This window comes from Poeciliopsis prolifica, unplaced genomic scaffold (genome assembly GCF_027474105.1).
Source record: "Poeciliopsis prolifica strain line A6 unplaced genomic scaffold, Auburn_PproV2 SCAFFOLD064, whole genome shotgun sequence".
Lineage (NCBI taxonomy): Eukaryota > Metazoa > Chordata > Actinopteri > Cyprinodontiformes > Poeciliidae > Poeciliopsis > Poeciliopsis prolifica.
Genome location: NW_026562439.1, coordinates 1,196,964 through 1,216,632, shown reverse-complemented (window position 1 = coordinate 1,216,632; position 19,669 = coordinate 1,196,964). Strand labels below are relative to the sequence as shown.

Here is a 19,669-nt window from a genome sequence, read left to right as displayed (position 1 = left end):
ATATATATATAGATCTATATAGATCTATATATATAAAGATATATACGTATAAAATTCAAGAGCAATGATGCAATTACTTAAAAGTTATTGTGTCTTACAAGTCCTGCGAGTAAATCTATTCTTATCTGTTGTGTCTATGTTGGGTTGAGTAAATAAACTGCACAGGATCTGGATACCATCTCATCTCCAGACAGAAGAATAAAAACGTTTCCTTTCACGTTACCTGCATCCACATTGACTCATGATAAGGCTGCTGAAAACTTCCCATTCTCACTATTTATGAGGACAACTTACACAAGCAGCAATTGTGGTTTTTTCTCTTTTCACTCATCTTAATGCAAACAAACCAGGAACGTGGTGTGTAGTTTGTGTGTCTGCAAAATAAATAGCAACTTTCACCAGATCTGGACGCCATGAGTCCAGGAAGCTGACTGTCGCGCTCAAGTTAAAGGTTGGTGTCAAGACACAACATGTACCGTAACGTAGACTGACTTACAAAGTAGTAAGCTGCACCAGCTGAAGTATTTACCGTATTGATCCTTGGATTTGAGAATCAATCTTAAAGTATTAATGTCTAGTTGATATCTCAGAACCAATCAACAAGGAAATTGTTTTGGTTTTCACTCAGAAATTAAAGTTCATGAAGTTGATTTAAAAATAAGAGACAAGTTGGCTACACTTTGTTTTTTTTAAGCTCATTCATCTTGAATTGTGAGTTTTAGCTTGATGCTGCAATTTAAAGCAAAACAATTCTGTTCTGATAATGAATTTTATTAAACATCCCAATGAATTCAGCTCAGAAACATTTAGTGTGAGCAGAACATCAGTCGCATTAAAATATAAATATATATTTTTAATAAAACACAAGAGTTAGATCAACGTAACACAAACCTACTGAGCATTCTGGAAAATATTTCCTACTGCCGTCTTTTTTTCTTTCAGTTTTTTAAGTGCTTACCTAAAAGCTGTAGTTTATTCAACTCCTGACAAAATTAATAAAAAGTTGACACAACTTACTACTCTAAGTTTATCTTTTACAAACTCACATATTTAGGTTCAAAATCTAAAATTTATTGTGTTTAAAAATAACTTTAAATTAGTTTGACTTAAAGAGTAGAAGATAGTGGACATGACTAAATGTGACTCAAATGTCATATTTGAAATTTTCCAGAGAAATGTTGACTCTTTGCTGCTTCTTTCTGTCCCAGTTTATTGGCTCTTCGTTTTAGGAGAAACTTTCAGATTGACTGAACTCATGTAGTGATTTTAAATTCGGCTGATTTTATGACATGCACCTGTTTGTCACAGCTTGACATTTTCTTTTCTCTGTTTATTTTTCTGCTGCTGCCTGTCAGACAGGACAGGTTTTTAATCTCTATGGGTTTTCATGTTGCTGAAAATAATTTGATACCGAGGTGCTTAAAGGTTTATTATGTCTTTATTTGTAAACTGATACCAAAGCATAACTTCACAAGATGCTGAACAAGTCTCATTTTAATTTTTTGTTATTTTTTATGATGGAGTTCTCCTGAAATTACCTTTTCATTCTCCTAATATTATGACTTTATTCTCATATTATTTCAACTTTATTCTGGTAATATTTTTATTCTCATGATCTTATATCTATATTTTTAACTGTCATACAGCATTATTAATATATTATAACTTTATTCTGGTAATATTATGACTATTCTTGTATGACTCTAATTTTATGACAGTAATATTATGACTTTAGACTCATAATTTAAAAAAATAAGAATTTTATCTTCTGGCCCTAATTTACTGTTGTACTTTAAAACTAGAAAACTTTTACTACCATTTGTTTTCTAACCAACTTTCCTGTTAGAGGTTTTGATTTCACCAGAGGAAACTTTCTGAAATTCTGATCTTGGTCACAGAAGCAAACTATCTTTACACTAATCATTTTGTTTCATTGTTCGCCCAACCCAAGAGACAGAGATTTTTCATTAGTTTAGAACTTGTTGCCTTGGGGGGGGAGCGATGAGATATTTGACCAAACACAGAAAGCCAATAAGGGGCCATCGATTAGGATGGGATGAGCACCATATTGGACGCACAGGTGGCAAAAAGAAATTAAAAAGCTGCAACAAAGAAATGGAAGGAAACTAAAGTGGAACGCATGGATCTCATTGCATCTGGAGGGAAGAAGTCACAATAATAAACCTGAACAAGGAAAGAACAAAGTGTACTTCAAGGTGAATTTAGTCACCGCCTGCTGTCCTGACGTCTTTTATGCATCTTCTGCAATCATGTCGTTTTAGATTTCTGGTAAAAGCTGGAGCGTAATCAGTCAGATTCTGAGTTTGCTCTGCGTTGACATTTACAAAGAATTAAGAGTTTTAGGTTTCTCGCTTCCAAAGTTGTTGCTGCATCATGTAAAACCTCATATGCATTACAACCCTGGCATTTCCTGCAGATGTTTAAAGACGTAAATGTCTGCAGGGATTTTTCTTTCAGCCAGAGAGAAACTGTCCACGAAGCTGGAGTACCAATATCTGAATTCAACAGGAAATGACCAGAGAATTTCACCGTTATTGGGAGCAAAATGGTCACATATTTACATTTTTCTAACTGACTCATTAGCCTTTACTCGACTTTTTCAAAATGTACCTGATATATAAGCACAAAAATATAACTAAGGGCGGTTGTTTGTCGTTCACTTTGTGCTGCAGCAAAGAAAAAATACTAACTCAAAGTCCCATTCATACCTTTTGCATCAAGTCATGCATCCTCTTTGCACAACGTTCTTATGTGAACAGCAACACCGGGCAAAGTCTGGACAGAATTGTCCACACATTCTCCAGGAAATCTCCAGGGTTTAACAAACTCAGCTGCACAGGCCTGGTTAATGCATTTGGTCTGGGTGGCTGTGAGAGCTGTCAATCCACACCAGCAGCTCCGAGCAGCACTTTAAGCACTTTATCTTTATGTGAGTGAAACTCAAAATCCTCTCAAGAACCGATTGCACATTCTGAACATGAGCAAAATATTTAGCGCTTGTTTGTCAATCTGCAAAAATTAGAAAATGTTCTGCATTAGTTAAAAGATTTAAAGGTGGAGTTTTCCTGTGAGTCTGTTCGGCTGCAATCAGGGCTTCACATCTGCGCTGCTTGGACTCCACCACCTTCTGGCGCCTGTGAACAGGTCTTTTCCAGCCCAGGATAATTGGACGACATTTTACAATACCTCAGCATTTGATGGTTTTACCTAACAAACAGAAGGTCACCTGATACGTTTTCTACTGGGTTAAACTCTGGGAATTGGGCCGACGACTCCACAATGGTAGTTGTATTCGTTCTGAAGCAACATGTACAATGTGTGGGGCTCTTACCCTCCTGAAAAACAGATTGCAAGGGAATTTCCTCTTTGAAGTCAGACAATGTGGCTTCTCAACAGTTGTCATGTTTTCAGACTGAAGCTTCATCCCCAATATGCGGCAAAGTGATCCAACACATGGAGCAATAAATGCTTGACACATTTTTGGACAAATCAAAGAGAGGAGAAAACAAGTAAATCAGAGTAAATATGATTGCATTCATTCCTTCCTGGTTCTCTTCCAATCACATCACTCATCTCTGTTTCTGTCTTCCAGCCCTTAGCAGAACCATTTCCACTGTTTCAATAAAGCTTTTCATTACTTTGTCTCGGCTGTGTTGGATTCCGAAAACACTGCAGCTACGGTTTTAATGTAAAGCTCAAAAAGGTTGACTTTACATAACACTGCCCCACTAGGACAGTTGGAAGGGGAAGGTCGATGAAGTCTTGGTGTCTGAACCAGGAAGAAGTCAAGGATGTGTTTCCTTTATGTGGGAACTGAAGGATTTGTTTGTCGCAGTCGAGTTTTTGTGAACATCAGCAACATGTTGTTCCCTTAATCCCCACAACGCGTCCGGTCATCTATAAAACAAAATGGTGGTCAGATGCAGACACAGGTCCGGCATCTGAGACCAGAGGAATATTCCGAGCAGCTTTTTCCGTTGCTGTTTCTGTACTTTAATGAGCTCTTAGACCTTTTCTATTAACTGTTGATAGATGAGACACGCAGGGACAAACTGCTTCTAACAGAGAAAAGGTTGCTTTCTGACTATCGACTTTGTTCAACGTTGACAACAGGGAATGAGTATGTTTGTGTTGTAAATAGTAAGTATGCAGGAGCTGTAATATGAATTGGCTGCAACTGGATACATCTGACTAGGGGGCAAATGGACCTAATGGTAGTCTTAATGCTGGCCTTGAATAATGAGGCCTTTGTCTAATAAAACTGGAAAGCCTCCAAATACCTATAGGGACCTCAGCTAGTTAGTGCAATAACAGTCTATCAAAAGAGAAAGCAAAGTGATTACTTAGAGGGTAATAAATACAAGGTCCGTGCTGGGGAAGGACCAGAGCCTGGAGTGAGAGAAAGAAACAGAGAGGAACGAAAAGAAGACAGATGAAAAGAGAGAGAGAAAGAGCGCAGGAGGTTGATATAAATTAACACATCACAAAAGCTGTGAAGCTGCTGCAGGTAACTGCTTAACCTTGTAAATCTTTCAGTGGCTATAACATTAAAATTGCCTCAGTTAAGGAAAAAGAGAATGTGGGATCTTCAGGCACAAGGACCTTGATTGTAACTCAAGGAACAAATAAAATTATTTGGAAAGGATAAAAGTTTTTCCCATCTCTTTCTCCCTCTGACAAAAAGATTTTTCTAATTCTCCAAAACATTACATTTCTCCATACTTTGCTGCACACAGAAAGAACCACAGGATGAATGCAATCAAAGCTAACAAGGCCAAAGAAGATTCCCTTGAGATGTGGAACTATTGTCCCCGATTTTAAAATGACAAAGTGAGAACTTTACACCTGAAATCCAAGCAGGTGAATTCTTCCATAGCTAAAGTTAGGTTAGAGGAAATAAGCTTCACGTTTTGGCACAAAGGGACAATAAAAATGCTGGATTCCCAGAATGTTTTACCTGCGGACTAAACTCAAAGAAAGAGCTTCAGGGATGGAGGGCAGGACACAATAACACCACCATCAATTACAGAGCGAGGGAGAGACGGGGCGAGAGAGAGAGGAGAGGAGAGAGAGAGGGAAACAGATAGAGAAATAGAGAGAGAGAGAGGAAACAGATAGAGAAATAGAGAGAGGGAGAGAGGGAGAGAGAGAGGGAAACAGATAGAGAAATAGAGAGAGGGGGAGAGAGAGGGAAACAGATAGAGAAATAGAGAGGGAGAGAGAGAGGGAAACAGATAGAGAAATAGAGAGGGAGAGAGGGAGAGAGAGGGAAACAGATAGAGAAAGAGAGAGGGAGAGAGGGAAACAGATAGAGAAATAGAGAGGGAGAGAGAGAGGGAAACAGATAGAGAAATAGAGAGAGGGGGAGAGAGAGGGAAACAGATAGAGAAATAGAGAGAGGGGAGAGAGAGGGAAACAGATAGAGAAATAGAGAGAGGGGGAGAGAGGGAACAGATAGAGAAATAGAGAGAGGGAGAGAGAGAGAGGGAAACAGATAGAGAAATAGAGAGAGGGGGAGAGAGAGGGAAACAGATAGAGAAATAGAGAGGGAGAGAGAGAGAGGGAAACAGATAGAGAAATAGAGAGGGAGAGAGAGAGGGAAACAGATAGAGAAATAGAGAGAGGGAGAGAGGGAGGTTGGGGAGCCGACATGAGGATGGACATCCTGGAGGGAGACATGTAAGATTGGATAACAGCCGGATTTGTTCTCCACCATGTTGGTTCCCGTGAAAGTTGAGAAAGTGTGATGCTCTAGCTGCTTTGTGTGTGTGTGTGTGTGTGTGTGTGTGTGTGTGGTGTGTGTGTGTGTGTGTGTGTGTGTGTGTGTGTGTGTGTGTGTGTGTGTCCATGCCGGCTCAATTTCCACCGACAGGTGAGCGATTCCCCTCCACCTCCGCCCCAGGCTCTGATCCATTCCAGCTGATTGATAACTGGAAGCCGATCACTGTTCACTGCTGACTGGGCGGAATGGATCAGAACCCAGTCACCTTACTGGGCTGCACTGGGCTTTTCCAAACGTAAGCAGCTCTAAACTGGTAAATAAAATGCTCAGACCAGGCTGAGGTTCCAGTCAGTTCTGACGGTGTTGGTTCTGTAGGATTCTCAGCACCAGACCTGCTGGCGTTGCATCGACCTCTCAGACCTCTCAGACCTCTCAGACCTTCTGGTTCTGTTCTGCATCAGAACCAAAACCAAACAAGATGCAGCATTCAGCTTCTATGACCACAAATCTGCAACAAACTTCCAGAAAACTGCAAAGCAGCCGAAACACTGAGTTCCCTTAAATAAAACTGAAAACCCAGCAAGTTAGAGTTTCTGTTAAAACTGATTATTGATTAATACTGATGTGTATTTGCTTGTTGATGGCATTTGACACACTGTGAAGTTTAAAGCTTGTTTCATAACTGGCCACTGATGTTATGATGTAAAATCACTTTAAACAGCTGAAATATACAACACAAATAAACTCATCTCAACTGGAGGATTATTCCTGCATACAGACGTCACCATGTGACTCAAACTTCTTGTAAAAATGTGAACTTTACAGACTCATTTGGTCTGTAAAGTTCACATTTACAGACCAAATGTTACAGACTAACTTCAAATCGAGACTCATTTGGATTTTTTTTTTTTTTTTAAACCAAAGAAGGAGCAAAGTGGAGGATAAGGAGTCGGTCTCTGCCTCCTCCTGTCTGCCCATTAAAGCCTGAATTCCTTCACAAACTGTTTGTTTTCAGTTCAACTCCTCCAGGCTGCTGCACAAGATAACCCTGCGCTCCTTTCTGTGCCTGTCTCCGTCTTCTCCGCTGTCGCTGACGCCCCCCGTTCTGCTGGGGAATCTGTCTCCTATCAACATGTGGCACATGTCCTTGACAAGTAAAGAGGACCCCTCGCCGCGGGAGCCGGGCCGCCGTGTCAACCTCTGCTTTTTTCCTCCACACTTTCCCTCTCTCAATATTGAGTTGCTGGGGTAAAAGGGGGCTGAAGGAATCTAATAACTGTGACAGTGGGGCTTTTTTGGCTTTGTTCCTGAAGCTGTGCAGACACACACAGGGTAGTCTGCTGGCTCTAATGAAAGGTTAAATGAATAGGACAAAGTGACAGGAGGTACAATAAAGAAAGAAGAGGGAGGAGAGGAGATGTGTGCAAGCATGTGTCCATGTCTGAGTGCCTTGGCGAGGAGAGCTGCAATATTTAAAACAGATTAGTTTGCGACAGCGTGTGTGTGTGTGTGTGTGGGGGGGTGTGTGTGTGTGTGTGTGTGCGTGGGTGTGTGTGTGTGCGTCCGACTGTCCCTCTAGGACACAGATGATGAGGAGGAATTCCAGCATGGGGTTCCTTGATAAACGTTAAGGTCAGCGTTGTAGGAGCGGGCGGAGGAACGGGGGGACGCATGTCTCGTCTTGTGCCTCTCTCTGCCTGCGCCTTGGTGGAATGCAAAGTCACATGAAAGAGGCCCTCTTTCTCTCTGAGACTCGTCTCTTGTGTCTGTCTCAAAAGCACCACTGTCCCTCCCCTCCACCACCTCCTGACACATTACCTGTCAGCAGATTTCTCCCCCAGCTCCAGAAACGGCCTTGCACATGTGTACTGCAAGCGCACATGTGTCTGCAAAGAGACATTCGCTGCGTTTCCCTCAAACGGGGAAAGTTTGCTGAGACAGAAGCAAACACACAATCCTGTCATCAAGAGGCTGCTTATTTACTGTGATTATCGCCACAAATGGTGCCTCTTTCAGCCAACAATCACACGCTCGGCGTTCAAACGTATCATCGAAATTTCTGGTCGAGCAGTCAATTAAAACCGAGAACTAAGAAGCTGTACCTGAGGTGAGGCTTATGAGTTAATATGCATGTTTGTGTCAAATCTAAAGTTCAAATCTTTGTCAGAATCGTCATAAACTCCAAACACTGACTGGTTCTGGATGGTTTCTGTCCTTATTACAGCAGGCTCTGTTCAAACTGCAGCCCCATTCACTATAATTAATACTAATTAAACTTTTTCATCCTCAAAATATGGCATGATGCGTTCATGCTCTTATTGAAGTGAGAGATGCAGCAGTTTGTTCTCTCTCCTTCTCCCCAAATAACTGGATTTCAAACAAACAGTAGAGAAAATGACATAAAAATAGATACAATATATGAAAATGTAAAAATTAAATTGGTGCTTGAGGGTTGTAGTAAATCAAGGGCAAATATAATTTAATTTAAAACTTAGCGCTTTAGCATTTGTGGAACTAATGTCTGTAATTAATGCTTTTGAATTAGTACTGCTAAGTTTTTATCAGCTACTAACTACAGTGAAACAATCTGAAAAGACAGAAAACTGTTTTATCAAGTTAGTGATAAATAGTGGAAGCAAAAGTCTATATCCATGCTCTTATTTTGAAGTGGGTGAAGACACAGCAGTTCCATTTCCTGTCCTCATGTTTTCTCTCTTCCCCAAGAACTTTTTTCTCAAATAAACATACAGAAACATTTATGAAATATTAGTAGTTTTTCAAGGGCAGATATAATTTGAATTGAATATTCAGCATTAGCATTTGCTAAATATTGTGTTGGTTAAGAGATTTAATGCTAGTAGAACTAATTTATCTTATTGCTAATGCAGCTAACTTTTGGTATCTAATTACTGTCTCCTGTAGATTAATTTAGAATTATAAAATCTTTATTACGGAGCCTTTAAAATGTCTAAAATGACATGAAGCAGTTTAATTCAAGCAAAAGTTTATAGTCATGCTCTTATTTTGAAGTGGGTGAAAACAGAGCAGTTCCATTTCCTCTCTTTTCCCTCCCAATAACTTCAAATAAGAAACATAAAGGAGCAAAATAACAGTAAGAGTAAATTGATATTATTCAATGATATCAATTGAAGTTAGCGCTTTAGCATTAGCAGAACTAACATTTATAATTTGTGCTTTACAACTTTTTAGCAGCTAATTACTAAAGTAAACTGTCTCCTGCAGATTAATGTGTCTGAAATGATATAAAACTGTTTAATTCAAAGTATTGTTTAATAGTGAAAGCAAAAGCATTTTTGAATAGTGAATAAAGACACACATGATCTGCAGCATTAAAATTACAAGGCAATGAAAACTTCATTCATTCTTGTCTTTGATTTACTTTAACTAAGAAAATCCAACACTGGGAGAAATATGAATCCATTCAAAGAGTCTGCAGGTGAAATGAGAGAGTCAGGCGGCGTTGGGAGCAAAAGACCGAGACACGCGGGGCAATACCTCCAAAGTCAACATGCTGCGTCTCAGGAATTTTTCATGAGCCACCACTTATCTTGTCATATCAGATTTCTTCCACCTGCCTTTTTAGGGAGAAGGGAAAAGACACCTTTAGGGCAAATTATTCTCTTTTAATCAAATCACTCTGTATGGCCTGAGGACATCTCTCCATACCTTTTGAGTCACCGGGGCACGGCCATTAACGCACACGCCCCAAAAGAAAAACAGGAGAAAACATGGTCCCAGGCAAACTAATATCCTCCTGCTCTCTGTCAATCTGTTCGGAGAGAAGAACGAAAGGGTGAAAAAAGGAAGAAAAGGAGGAGAGAAAGTTAGGAAGAAAAGAAGGAAATAAAGAAGAAGGGAAGACAGAGATAAACAGAAAAAAGAGGGAAGAAATTAATGAAGAAAAGATAAGAGAAAGGAAGGGAAGAAAAAGGAAATAAAGAAAAAGCAAAAACAAAAGAAAGAGAAAAAAATGAATAAAACAAGGAAGAAAGAAAGAAATAAAGGAAAGAAAAAAATAAAGAATAAACAAAAAATGAGAAAGAAATGAAAGAAAGAGTGAGCAAAGAAATAAACAAGGAAATAAAGAGAGAAAAACGAAGGAACAAAGGATGGAAAGATGGAAGGATAGAAGAATAAAAACTGAGATAAAGATGGGAAGAAGGAAACAAAGAAAGAAATTACGAAATCAAGAAGGAAAGAAAGACAAAAAAAGACACAACGAAAGAAGTAAAAAGGGAGGACGCAAAGATGGAAGGAGAGAAAGAAGGAAAAAACCCAACAAGAAAATTAAAGCTCCAACTTCAAGCTGGAGTTTCAATCACAAGTAGAAAATCCAGATTTTCTCACTGCCTGTTCACGGAAATCCAGCGAACAACTTTATCCTGCACTGCAGTTCATGCAGGCAGCAGCCATAAAATATAAATTATATCACATAACCTTATACCTCCCAGCTGAGCCATTTGGTTACAACTCTACTCCTGTTCGCTGCAGCTCCGGGTCTCTGGTATTTCTATACCGCCGACATGAGTTACATCGCAGCGCCGCTCAGCAACGTGCGGATCACGGCCCAAATGGAACCGACTGGAGCGCCGCCAGGCCCAGACAACCAAGTGTTTACTTTACGCAGCTGCTGGTAATTAGTTTTGGACAGAATCAATTAAGGCCACCAGAAACCAGAGGTGGGCAGAAAGTATACTGGAAGTATTCTGGAAGTATACTGAAGTAGGAGTAGCAATAACTACTCAATAACTCAATAACTGATGAAATGATCAATCATTTAATGATTATTAATCATTAAATGTGAAAGCTATCTGAAGGACAAAAATGACAATAATTTATATAAAAACAAAAAAAATAATACAATTGGGCTAAAATATTTATTTTCCAAATCAGTTTGTTTCAATAAAAAGCTCATGAATCAAAAACTGCAGGACTGTGTGACTTTTTGGTTCAAACATATTTGTTTTTATTCACTGGGTAGAAAGTCCAGACATTTAACTCAAATGAGAGTAAAAATACTTCATAGTAAAATTACCCAAGTGAAGTAAAACTACAGTGTAGTAAAATACTCCTAAAAGTATTTTTTTTCAAAACAGTTGCTCAAGTAAATAAGTAAATAAAAAAGTTACAAGCCAACTCAGTCCTAAACTTGAGCTGAAAACTAAAATCCACAGTTAACGATTCCTTTTGTGTTTTAAAAGTGACGTTTAGTAAAGTCAGTGAGACTCCTGCAGACACTTGTCCGGGTTTCCCGTTTTTTCTGGGTCGTCCTCCAGAGCATTTTGATGAACATGCAAAATGAAGCTTGAGGAGAAAAAGGACGTGCGTGTAGCAACAAGTCTCAGCTTTACAGCTTAAACACACCTTTTACCGCAGAGACTGATTCTAATCTGATTAATTTGCCATTTGCAATTGTGATCTTTCTTCCCACCGCAGACAATACTATCATTAAGCAGATTAAAGCTTTTGTATAATATCAGGCCGTGTCATGAAACAACCAAATGACTTCTAGGGGTGACGTTTTGCTTTACAGCACGAAAAAGGAAAATTTAGCAAAGTTGTCTTAACCAAAAATGGATCTGATTTCTGTTTTTTTTTTTTTTCCTTTGGTCTGAGATGCTGACTTTGAAAAAAAAAAAACTAAAACTGTAGCACATAAAAGAGAAATGAAAAGAGAAAAGTTCCTAAATGTCTTAATCTTAGACTGTTCTCTCTAAAACACAAAAGTTTTCAAAGAAGTTACAATAAATATTTATACTATAAACAGGTTTTAAGTAGAAAAGGACACATTGAAGAGCAATAGGATGAAAGAGGAGGAAGGACACAAAGAAGGAAGAAGGAGGAAAGAAGGAAAGGACACAAGCCAGGACATGAGGAAGGAAAGTAGGATAAAACAAAAGCACAAATTTATACGATGGAATTTCTCATTAATGAGGAAAAAATCTGGAAATAAAAATGTTTTTGATGAAACGTTTCAGTGAACTTTTCTCTTAATTATTTGAGAAAAACATGCTGCTTTGTGAATGTTTTCAGTTTCTAAAGTATTTTTAAAAAATGCAACTTGACAACCAGCCAATCCCGAAGCAGCATTCATTTTCATTGCTGCTGATTGGCGGAACCCCCAATCAGCCAATCAGTTCGCAGATGAGGACAGCTGAAGCTGTTAGCTTGAGCGTTAGCGCCAGAACGGTTTCCACTGTGTTAGAGTATATTTGGGGTTTGAACAATTGAAATATTCAGTTATGAGAGTTTTTCAGTAACATTTGCTGTGGTCCCTAATCTAACGCTTATTTTCTCTTTCCATGTTTTACTACCATGCTACTTTCTCCAAGCGTTTTCTCTGGTGGATGTAATCGTAGCAAAAAATGACTTCATCATCTGCAAACCAACTTTAGATTGACGAACTGAGAGAAATGTTTCGACCTGTCAAAGAATTGATGGCTCTTGTACCTCACATGCAGCTTCATCATTCACAGTGGATATGTGCTGAGATGTTCCTACATCTCCAGCTCCGTGCCTCCGGGATGCTGCACTGGTTAAGCAGGTGAAGTGAAATGATGGATGGATTTCTTATAGTTTGACTCCAGTCAAGGTGCGGCATGTTTTTGTTTTAAATGTAAATGGTTTTGAGCTTCCTGTCCCGACATCTTCCTCCGTCGACCTGGATGTTTCCTTTGAGGTTGCCACATTTTCAGCTTGGATTCATGCGCAGCCATCATTGCTACACTTCATATTTTCTACTTGATTCAACCCCAAGCACTAAAATGTCTCATATCGCTTCATTTAACTTAGCAGTTTGAGCGCAGTGAGATACTCGATATATTAGGATTAACAATCGGTATTGGCTGATGCGAAAGCTTTTGAAATTTCATATATATATATATAGATATCCAGTTAGCTTGAGTGTTAGCACCATGGCTCCTCAACGAACTGGTAAAACGTCCAACATTCAGAATCTTTTCCATTTCTTCCACTGACTGACTCAGACGAAGGCTGAGCTGCAGACTCAGTTGAATAATTGCGCGGGTATTTGTTTAGAAATGCAAATGATCTCGTGTCTCCTCAGCCTCAGGAAGCCAGAATGTTCATCTCTGAAAAACATTTTGATTTTTTCTCCTTGTTTCAAAGTAAAGGACTGAGTGAACTCGCTCCAGTATTTTTTCTTCCTCTCGGTTTGAATTCATGACATTTTCTGATGGCTGTCTAAGAATCACATGAACTGGGACCAGATTTCCTAATGTTTTCTTGAGCATAAGTGTGTGAGGATTGAGTTTCATACTTTGTGTAGCGAGAAATAGAAGGAAAGTAATTATCTCTCTCACATGTATGTTGTTCTAAGTTACGTTTTATATTAAATTAGAAGTCCAGCCATCCAATTTGTTTTAACATTTAATCGTGTCTCTGCTTGGTCTCTAAAGTTCACGGTTTGAGTTACGCTGCTGTGTTCAAAGGTTTCCACACAGAGACACCGCTACATTTACCCCTACCTCCCACTCCCACTTTCAAAATATTACCTTTTCTGTCACTGCCAAGACACACTATCAGCCACAGGCGATTACTGATAGAGCGTAGATGGGATGCACCGTTACAGCGAGCAGCTGGTTGAATTAAAAACAGTTAATATCAAGCAGAAACGTCGGCCTGATATCATCAGGTGAGACGGAAATTTGTACTCAAAATCTCCACATAGAAATAAGAAGGAAAGACAAAGTTTGGTTTAAGCAGAAATCTGTTTTCAGTTCATGAAATATGTTTTATTTTTCGTAGAAATCATTAAAAGTGGCATAACAATGTCTTACATTTCATCTTAAAGGGGCACATGGCACCATTTTATTGCAAATGACCTGCAGTTGTTATAAAATGCTGTGTATATCAAATATGACTTAAAAGAAATTTGATGTCTAATTTCATGCCTTGAAACTGAACCTGTCTCTTTAAGAAGCTCCTCCTCCTTTTGAAACTCCGCCTTCAGGAAGTCATGACTCCTCTATTAACTCTTTAGCGTTGGACTGAGCAGTAGCTCCTAATGAGCTCAACAGTTCCACCAGGTTTTTGCTAATTATCGCTGGCTAGTTTGAAGGACCTGACTGGAGGCAGAGCTGCGTCTCGAAGCCGGCGCTAGGTTCACCAAGGCGTTTAGCACGACTGAATGGAAATGAAAGGATTTCTCAAACATGCGTGAAAGAATCAAAGCATCAGGTCTATTTTTGTTGAGGAAATAACTTTATGACATGATATAAAGCTAAAAAAGTAAAGTTAATCTTCAGTCAGAGGCATTTTCCCATTGGTCACGAGACTGACCAATGGGAAGATGCCTCTGACTGAAGATTAACAAAGAAAACTAGAGGCTTATGTTATCAAAATCTGATTTGAAAGAAATATACAAAAACAAGAATATGAGAGAGAATTTCTATGAAAAGACTTATGCACAACATTTGGAAGACATTAACATTAAAATTGTACAACTTGAAATTACAAAACTAGATTTGCTAAATGGAAATATGCCAATTCTGAAAAACCTCACAATTTTTGTTAAAAGGTTTTGCTGCGAGGATGAGTTTTTTTGTTTTTTTTGGCTGGATCAGAAATTGGTTTATTTAACAAAACTGTAGCAGAAACAGAAACACTGTTTTCACATCACAGGATTCACATGAACAAAACCACAAAGAAGACGACAGGAAGTAGATGTAGGATGATGGGGGCACAGTTTGTTTTTTTACAACTTATTGTATGAAAAACCTGTTGACGGGATTTTAATTGTGCTTCTTGTTTAATAGAAACATCGCAATTGCAAAATGTATTCGACGTTAGTGCAATATTACCAAAGTTTTGTGCATTTCTATAGGAAACACGATGGATAGATGATCAGCTCTAGCGCCGTGACTGAATTATGAATATATCTAATAACTGTTTACATCCGTCATGATTTTTTATGACTTATCGCATGAACAATTAATTTCATTTCTTATTTAATGGAGACACAAAAATAGCAAAATTGTGCTTTTTAGACAAAGTTTTTTACAAATTTAATGGAAACGCAGCTAATGAGAGTTTAGAAGGAGACAGAGAGAGTGAAGCAGAGGACAGTGTGTGTGTGTGTGTGTGTGTGTGTGTGTGTGTGTGTGTGGTGTGTGTGTGTGTGTGTGTGTGTGTGTGTGTGTGTGTGTGTGGTGTGTGTGTGAAGGGGTGGTTCACCATGTGAGCAGTAATCACAGGGAGCCAGCAGGGGGGACAGTGGAGGTTGGTGGGGTCAGAGCAGAGCACCACTAAGCAGCCCTTCTCTTCATTAGGGGCCTCTCTAAGGACAGGCCTACCTGTCCACCAGATTATTGAACCGACTAACCAGTGGCTCACACACACACACACACACACACACACACACACACACACACACACACACACACACACACACACACACACACACACACCTCTGATTCTCCCAGACCCAGAGGAATCACGACCCAGCCGCAGCCTCGCTGACAACTTCAACTTTTTCTTTAACCTGACTCCGTCGCCGCTGCCGCTGACCTTAACCACTCTCTACTTTTCGACCTTTGTCACCTTCAGAAGATGAAAAATTTTATTTCCTGAACTCACAAATACTCACACGTCAACAGGACAAAAACGACTGAGACCGCATTTCACCTTGCGACTCAAGAAACTGCAGCATGAGGAAAAAAGGTCGAGGCTCTGAGATAGAAGGCGATGTTTCAAACATCCCGCTGACAGACGGGCTGCAGAGCGTTTGAAGCAGCGACATTCATCCACATTTTGTGTAACAGTTTCTTTACTTTCCCTCCCTCTGTCTGCTCATCTCACGAATTGTTCTATCCAATCTCAGAAGAGTCCCCAACTGATTTAAGACACTTACATCCTTCTCTGCAAAAGAACACAGCTGAGACGGGTTTTGGATTTTGCGTTCATAAATGAACTCAGATCTCATGCAAACGAATTTGTTTGTTACTCAGACTGAATCACAAAGAAAGCAGAATATTGAAGACTCAGAGAAGGAAGCCAGCAAAGCGGCTTCAGGCCTGGCACAAATGAAATGCCATCCAACAAACATGGCACATATGCACCAGCTTTATGCTGGCTCATAGCACAATGACACTCAGACAAAATCCTCTAACAGTTTTCCAAGCTGTTCATCAGAGCTATTTTATTTTAAAATCTCTAAAAGTCATGAAAAGTTTCTTTCAATTGAGAAAAAGGGCCTTCATGGTTCAATAGGGCTTCTGTTGTCAGATCTGGTTGTTTCAAAGAAAAACAAAGAAAGAACATCAGAAGACTTTCACTTAGATTCAGTCATCAGAGGAAGATGAGAAATCTTTCTTTTTCTGGTGAGTTTATGTCTGATCTTTGTAACTTTCGTCCAAATAAAGTTAAAACTCACTCATTTTATTCAGCAGCAGAGTTTAGTCTGAGTAAATGAGGAGCATAAATAAATCATATTTACCATTTCTGCATGTTGTATCTGCAGACCTCGGGGCTCCTGGGACGTTTGGAGACTCGTCGTCCTGAAAAAAGTCAGATTTCGCCCTCAAGTGGGGGAACTTTCTCCCTCTTCCAGTCGCTTCTGAAATCAGGAGCCGCGCTTCGGTTCTTCTTTCACCAACTCTGCGTCGATGTTTCTGACGAGGTTTATTCACCTCAAGCACACAGTCGCTCTTTGGGGGCGTTTTGTTTTTGGTTTTGAACCCAGCAGGATCGCAGGAGTCGCGGCTGCTTTGCGCGTCGGTTGGATACGCGTCGGTGTCCCGGAGCGGAGCGCTGCGCCTCGCGTCGGTTCAAACCCGCAAAGTGAAGAAATCAAGCAGGAATCACAGACAAACAGGAGCTGGGCTGTTGCTGCTTGTCCTACCTTGATGAAAAACGGGGAAGAGGGAAGAGAGAGGGGGGAAAACGCCTTCTTTACACTTCCCTGGTGATTTCCTCGTGCAGAGTCAGCAGCGCGGTGCGCGGCGCGGAGCTGCGGACGGTCCGGGGCTGCAGGGGGAACCCGGGTCACTTCAGACCCTGAGTGACTGAGCACGCTGCTCCAGCTGAGCTGATTTACGACGCGGTGTCAGGACCGAGGTTCCCGTCTTGTCGCAGCAGATCCGCGGGGAAAAGCCGTAGCCCCGAGATAAGAAAAGCTTTGCAACGTTTGAAAAGTTTTCAGGGCAGCTTTCTGCTGCGCCATTCAGACCACACACGTTTAATGTCGCCTGACACGAAACACGCTCAGTAAACTACTTATTAATGAAGTAAGAAAAATACCCCAACATTGCTTTACTTATCAACTTATTGACTTTAGGTGGAAAAAATAAGCGTGCATCATATTTTCATAACAATATTTTAATAACGAAACGGTTTTACGTGACTTTTTTGGACATTTAAAGTTAAAGTCCACGTTCAGACTTGTATTTATGTACCTTTAAAGAAAATTAAAAACCTAATATTTACTTTAATAGCCTGGCTTTGTTTTCTGTGTGCATGCAACAAAAACAAAAAACAAAATGGAAGTAAACAAACTTTATCATCCTTTTTCTACTGAACTAATGGCCTACATCACGTCCTCCTGAGTATTTCATCAAGTTTTTTATTAAACTTTTCTCCACCATTTTGCGCTCAGTTTGATATTTTGGCCTCCAAATTTGCACAGGTGCCTTTCAGTAAATCAGAGTCTCACTGAAAAGGTCATTTGTTTCAGTAATTCAGTTTACAAAGTGAAACTCACATGTTGCACAAAGAGCCATTTATTTCTATCAATCTTTACAGTTACAGCTTCTGGAAGAATATTTCATGAGTCCAATAAAAGGCTCATGGTTACTGTACACGTGTCAAACTGGAGGCTCAGGGGCCAAATCCGGCCTCCAATAGCCTTTTGTGTGGCCCTCTGGACACCAGAGACGCATAAATAGACCCTTGAAGAAAACAACTGAAATATTATTTTATCAATCAAATGAAAACAGTATTCTGTCTGTATTCTGCCAAATTATATTAATGTGAAAAAATGTTTTAATATTCTTTAAAAAGATCTCATCTTGCACAGATAGATTGATTCATATTTTAAGTTTAATGGGTAGTTTTTTCAATATATTTGCCATAACTGGCCTTTGACTCATTCAGGAGCTGGAAAAGTGATTTTGACCCCCCAGCTGTACATTGGTTGCAATTTTGTTAAGTTTTTAGTGCAAATATCTACGTAATAAGTCAAGATATAGGAACTTGTTTAAAGTAAATAATTCATTACTATTGGTCAAATTTACTCATTTAACTGGTAGATTATTTCACTTGTAATAAGTTAAATAATCTGAATGTGGCTCTAGTTCTTTTTTAATTGTTATTGACTTAAAACAACCATTACAGTCAGGGCTCCTTCTGCATGAATGAAATCTCCGTGAAGCTTTTCAGCAGAGGGAAACTTCAGCTGCTCTGACTTGGGAGTCAAACCCATTGGACCAGAACCAGCAGAGCATCATAAGCTACATTTCCATTGACCCTGAAACTGTGCAAACTGGAATCATTAAACTTAATTTGCTTGATAGAAATACGGCAAAGAAAAGAAATAATGATTTTAATAAACACTTTTTGCATCAGGATGAGGTAATTTTCTTGGCTGTATTGAAATAGATGTATTTGGCAAAATTGCAATAAAAACATGTTTTTTACATCACCTGAGTCACATGATCAACAACCTGATGTCACTACTGGCAGAAATGACAAAGAGGACGACAGGAAGTGGAAGGAGGAACTTTAGTGGCGTATCACATGAATAGACTTTCTCACATATGATTGTAATTAAATTTCTTATTTAATTCTTATTTAATTAAAATAACACAACTGTGAAATTGAAATATTAGCACAGCTTTGCACGCATTTGTAACGTAAACACAGCGACTGACTGTGAAGCGTCACTCTGGAATTACAGCAACATGGATTCTGTGCTTCTTGTTTCTTTCCCCGGACTTTGATTTCAAGAAGAAAAGCAGAAGCTTGCAGCCATCAGAAAACAGGACTTTGGACCACTGAGCAGCACATTCTGAAACAATCTCAACTCAGCACAGAGGAAGTTGTTGGGAATTTACTGGAGGTGAGTATTTATTGAGAGAACTTGCACTGTGATGCAACGACATGCAAGAACCTGAGAGCATCAGAATGAGAACAAAACATCCAGGTAGCAGTAAACAGATGCAGGGCAGTAAAAACTAGAAACAGAAGAAACGGACCAGGACGCCGTGAAACGGAGCGACTTTTAACTGAGTTAGTCCCGTCAGAACCCACTGAGACGTAGCAGGAGAAAGAAGCAAAGCTGCAAAAGACTAAAACCAAAGGAAGAATCTAACCCAGGAGGAAAAGTGTTCTTATGTTCCAAAAATGTTTGTTTGGACTTTTAGTTTAATTTATGTTTTGATCATTCCTTTATTTTTTCTTTCTCTATATCCCACCATTTTTGGTCTATCTCATTTTCTCATTTATTAGTCTCATTGTTTGTGTTTTGGATTTCTTTCTTCAGATTACCATTACTGTTTGTATTATAGATTCAGTTTGTTGACTCTTTAATTCTCTTTGCTTTGTTTATTTTGCTCTTCACCTTGTGAGGGAGAATTAGGGCCAGGCTTAGTAAAAAATTTAATTTACGAGAATAAAGTCATTCTACAAATGTGAACTCCATATTTATCAGGCCAAACCATACAGTGCAATACCATATCACTGGTCAATCTATCGACCAAATTGCTATAATTTCCTTTTGTGTTGTATTTATATTCTTTGTTTTGTATTTAATTTGTATTTTTTTTGTATTTTGTGTATGCTTACTGTGTGCCACATTTTTGCCTGTGAGCTGCTGGTAACTATAATTTCCTGAGGGAGTCTTCCCAAGGGATCAATAAAGTCAAGTCTAAGTCTAAGTCTAAGTCTATA

General features: G+C 39.3%; 1 protein-coding gene across 1 annotated transcript in view; it reads right to left on the bottom strand.

The window, feature by feature from the left end:
- The window catches only part of bnc2 (basonuclin 2), a 210,225-nt gene extending 193,462 nt beyond the window's left edge, over window positions 1-16,763 (bottom strand). Inside the window, 1 exon segment of the mRNA XM_055019862.1 lies at window positions 16,221-16,763. Within this exon segment, the coding sequence (XP_054875837.1) occupies window positions 16,221-16,223 (3 nt within the window). The 5' untranslated portion in view covers window positions 16,224-16,763.
- Between the last annotated feature and the right edge of the window lie 2,906 nt (window positions 16,764-19,669).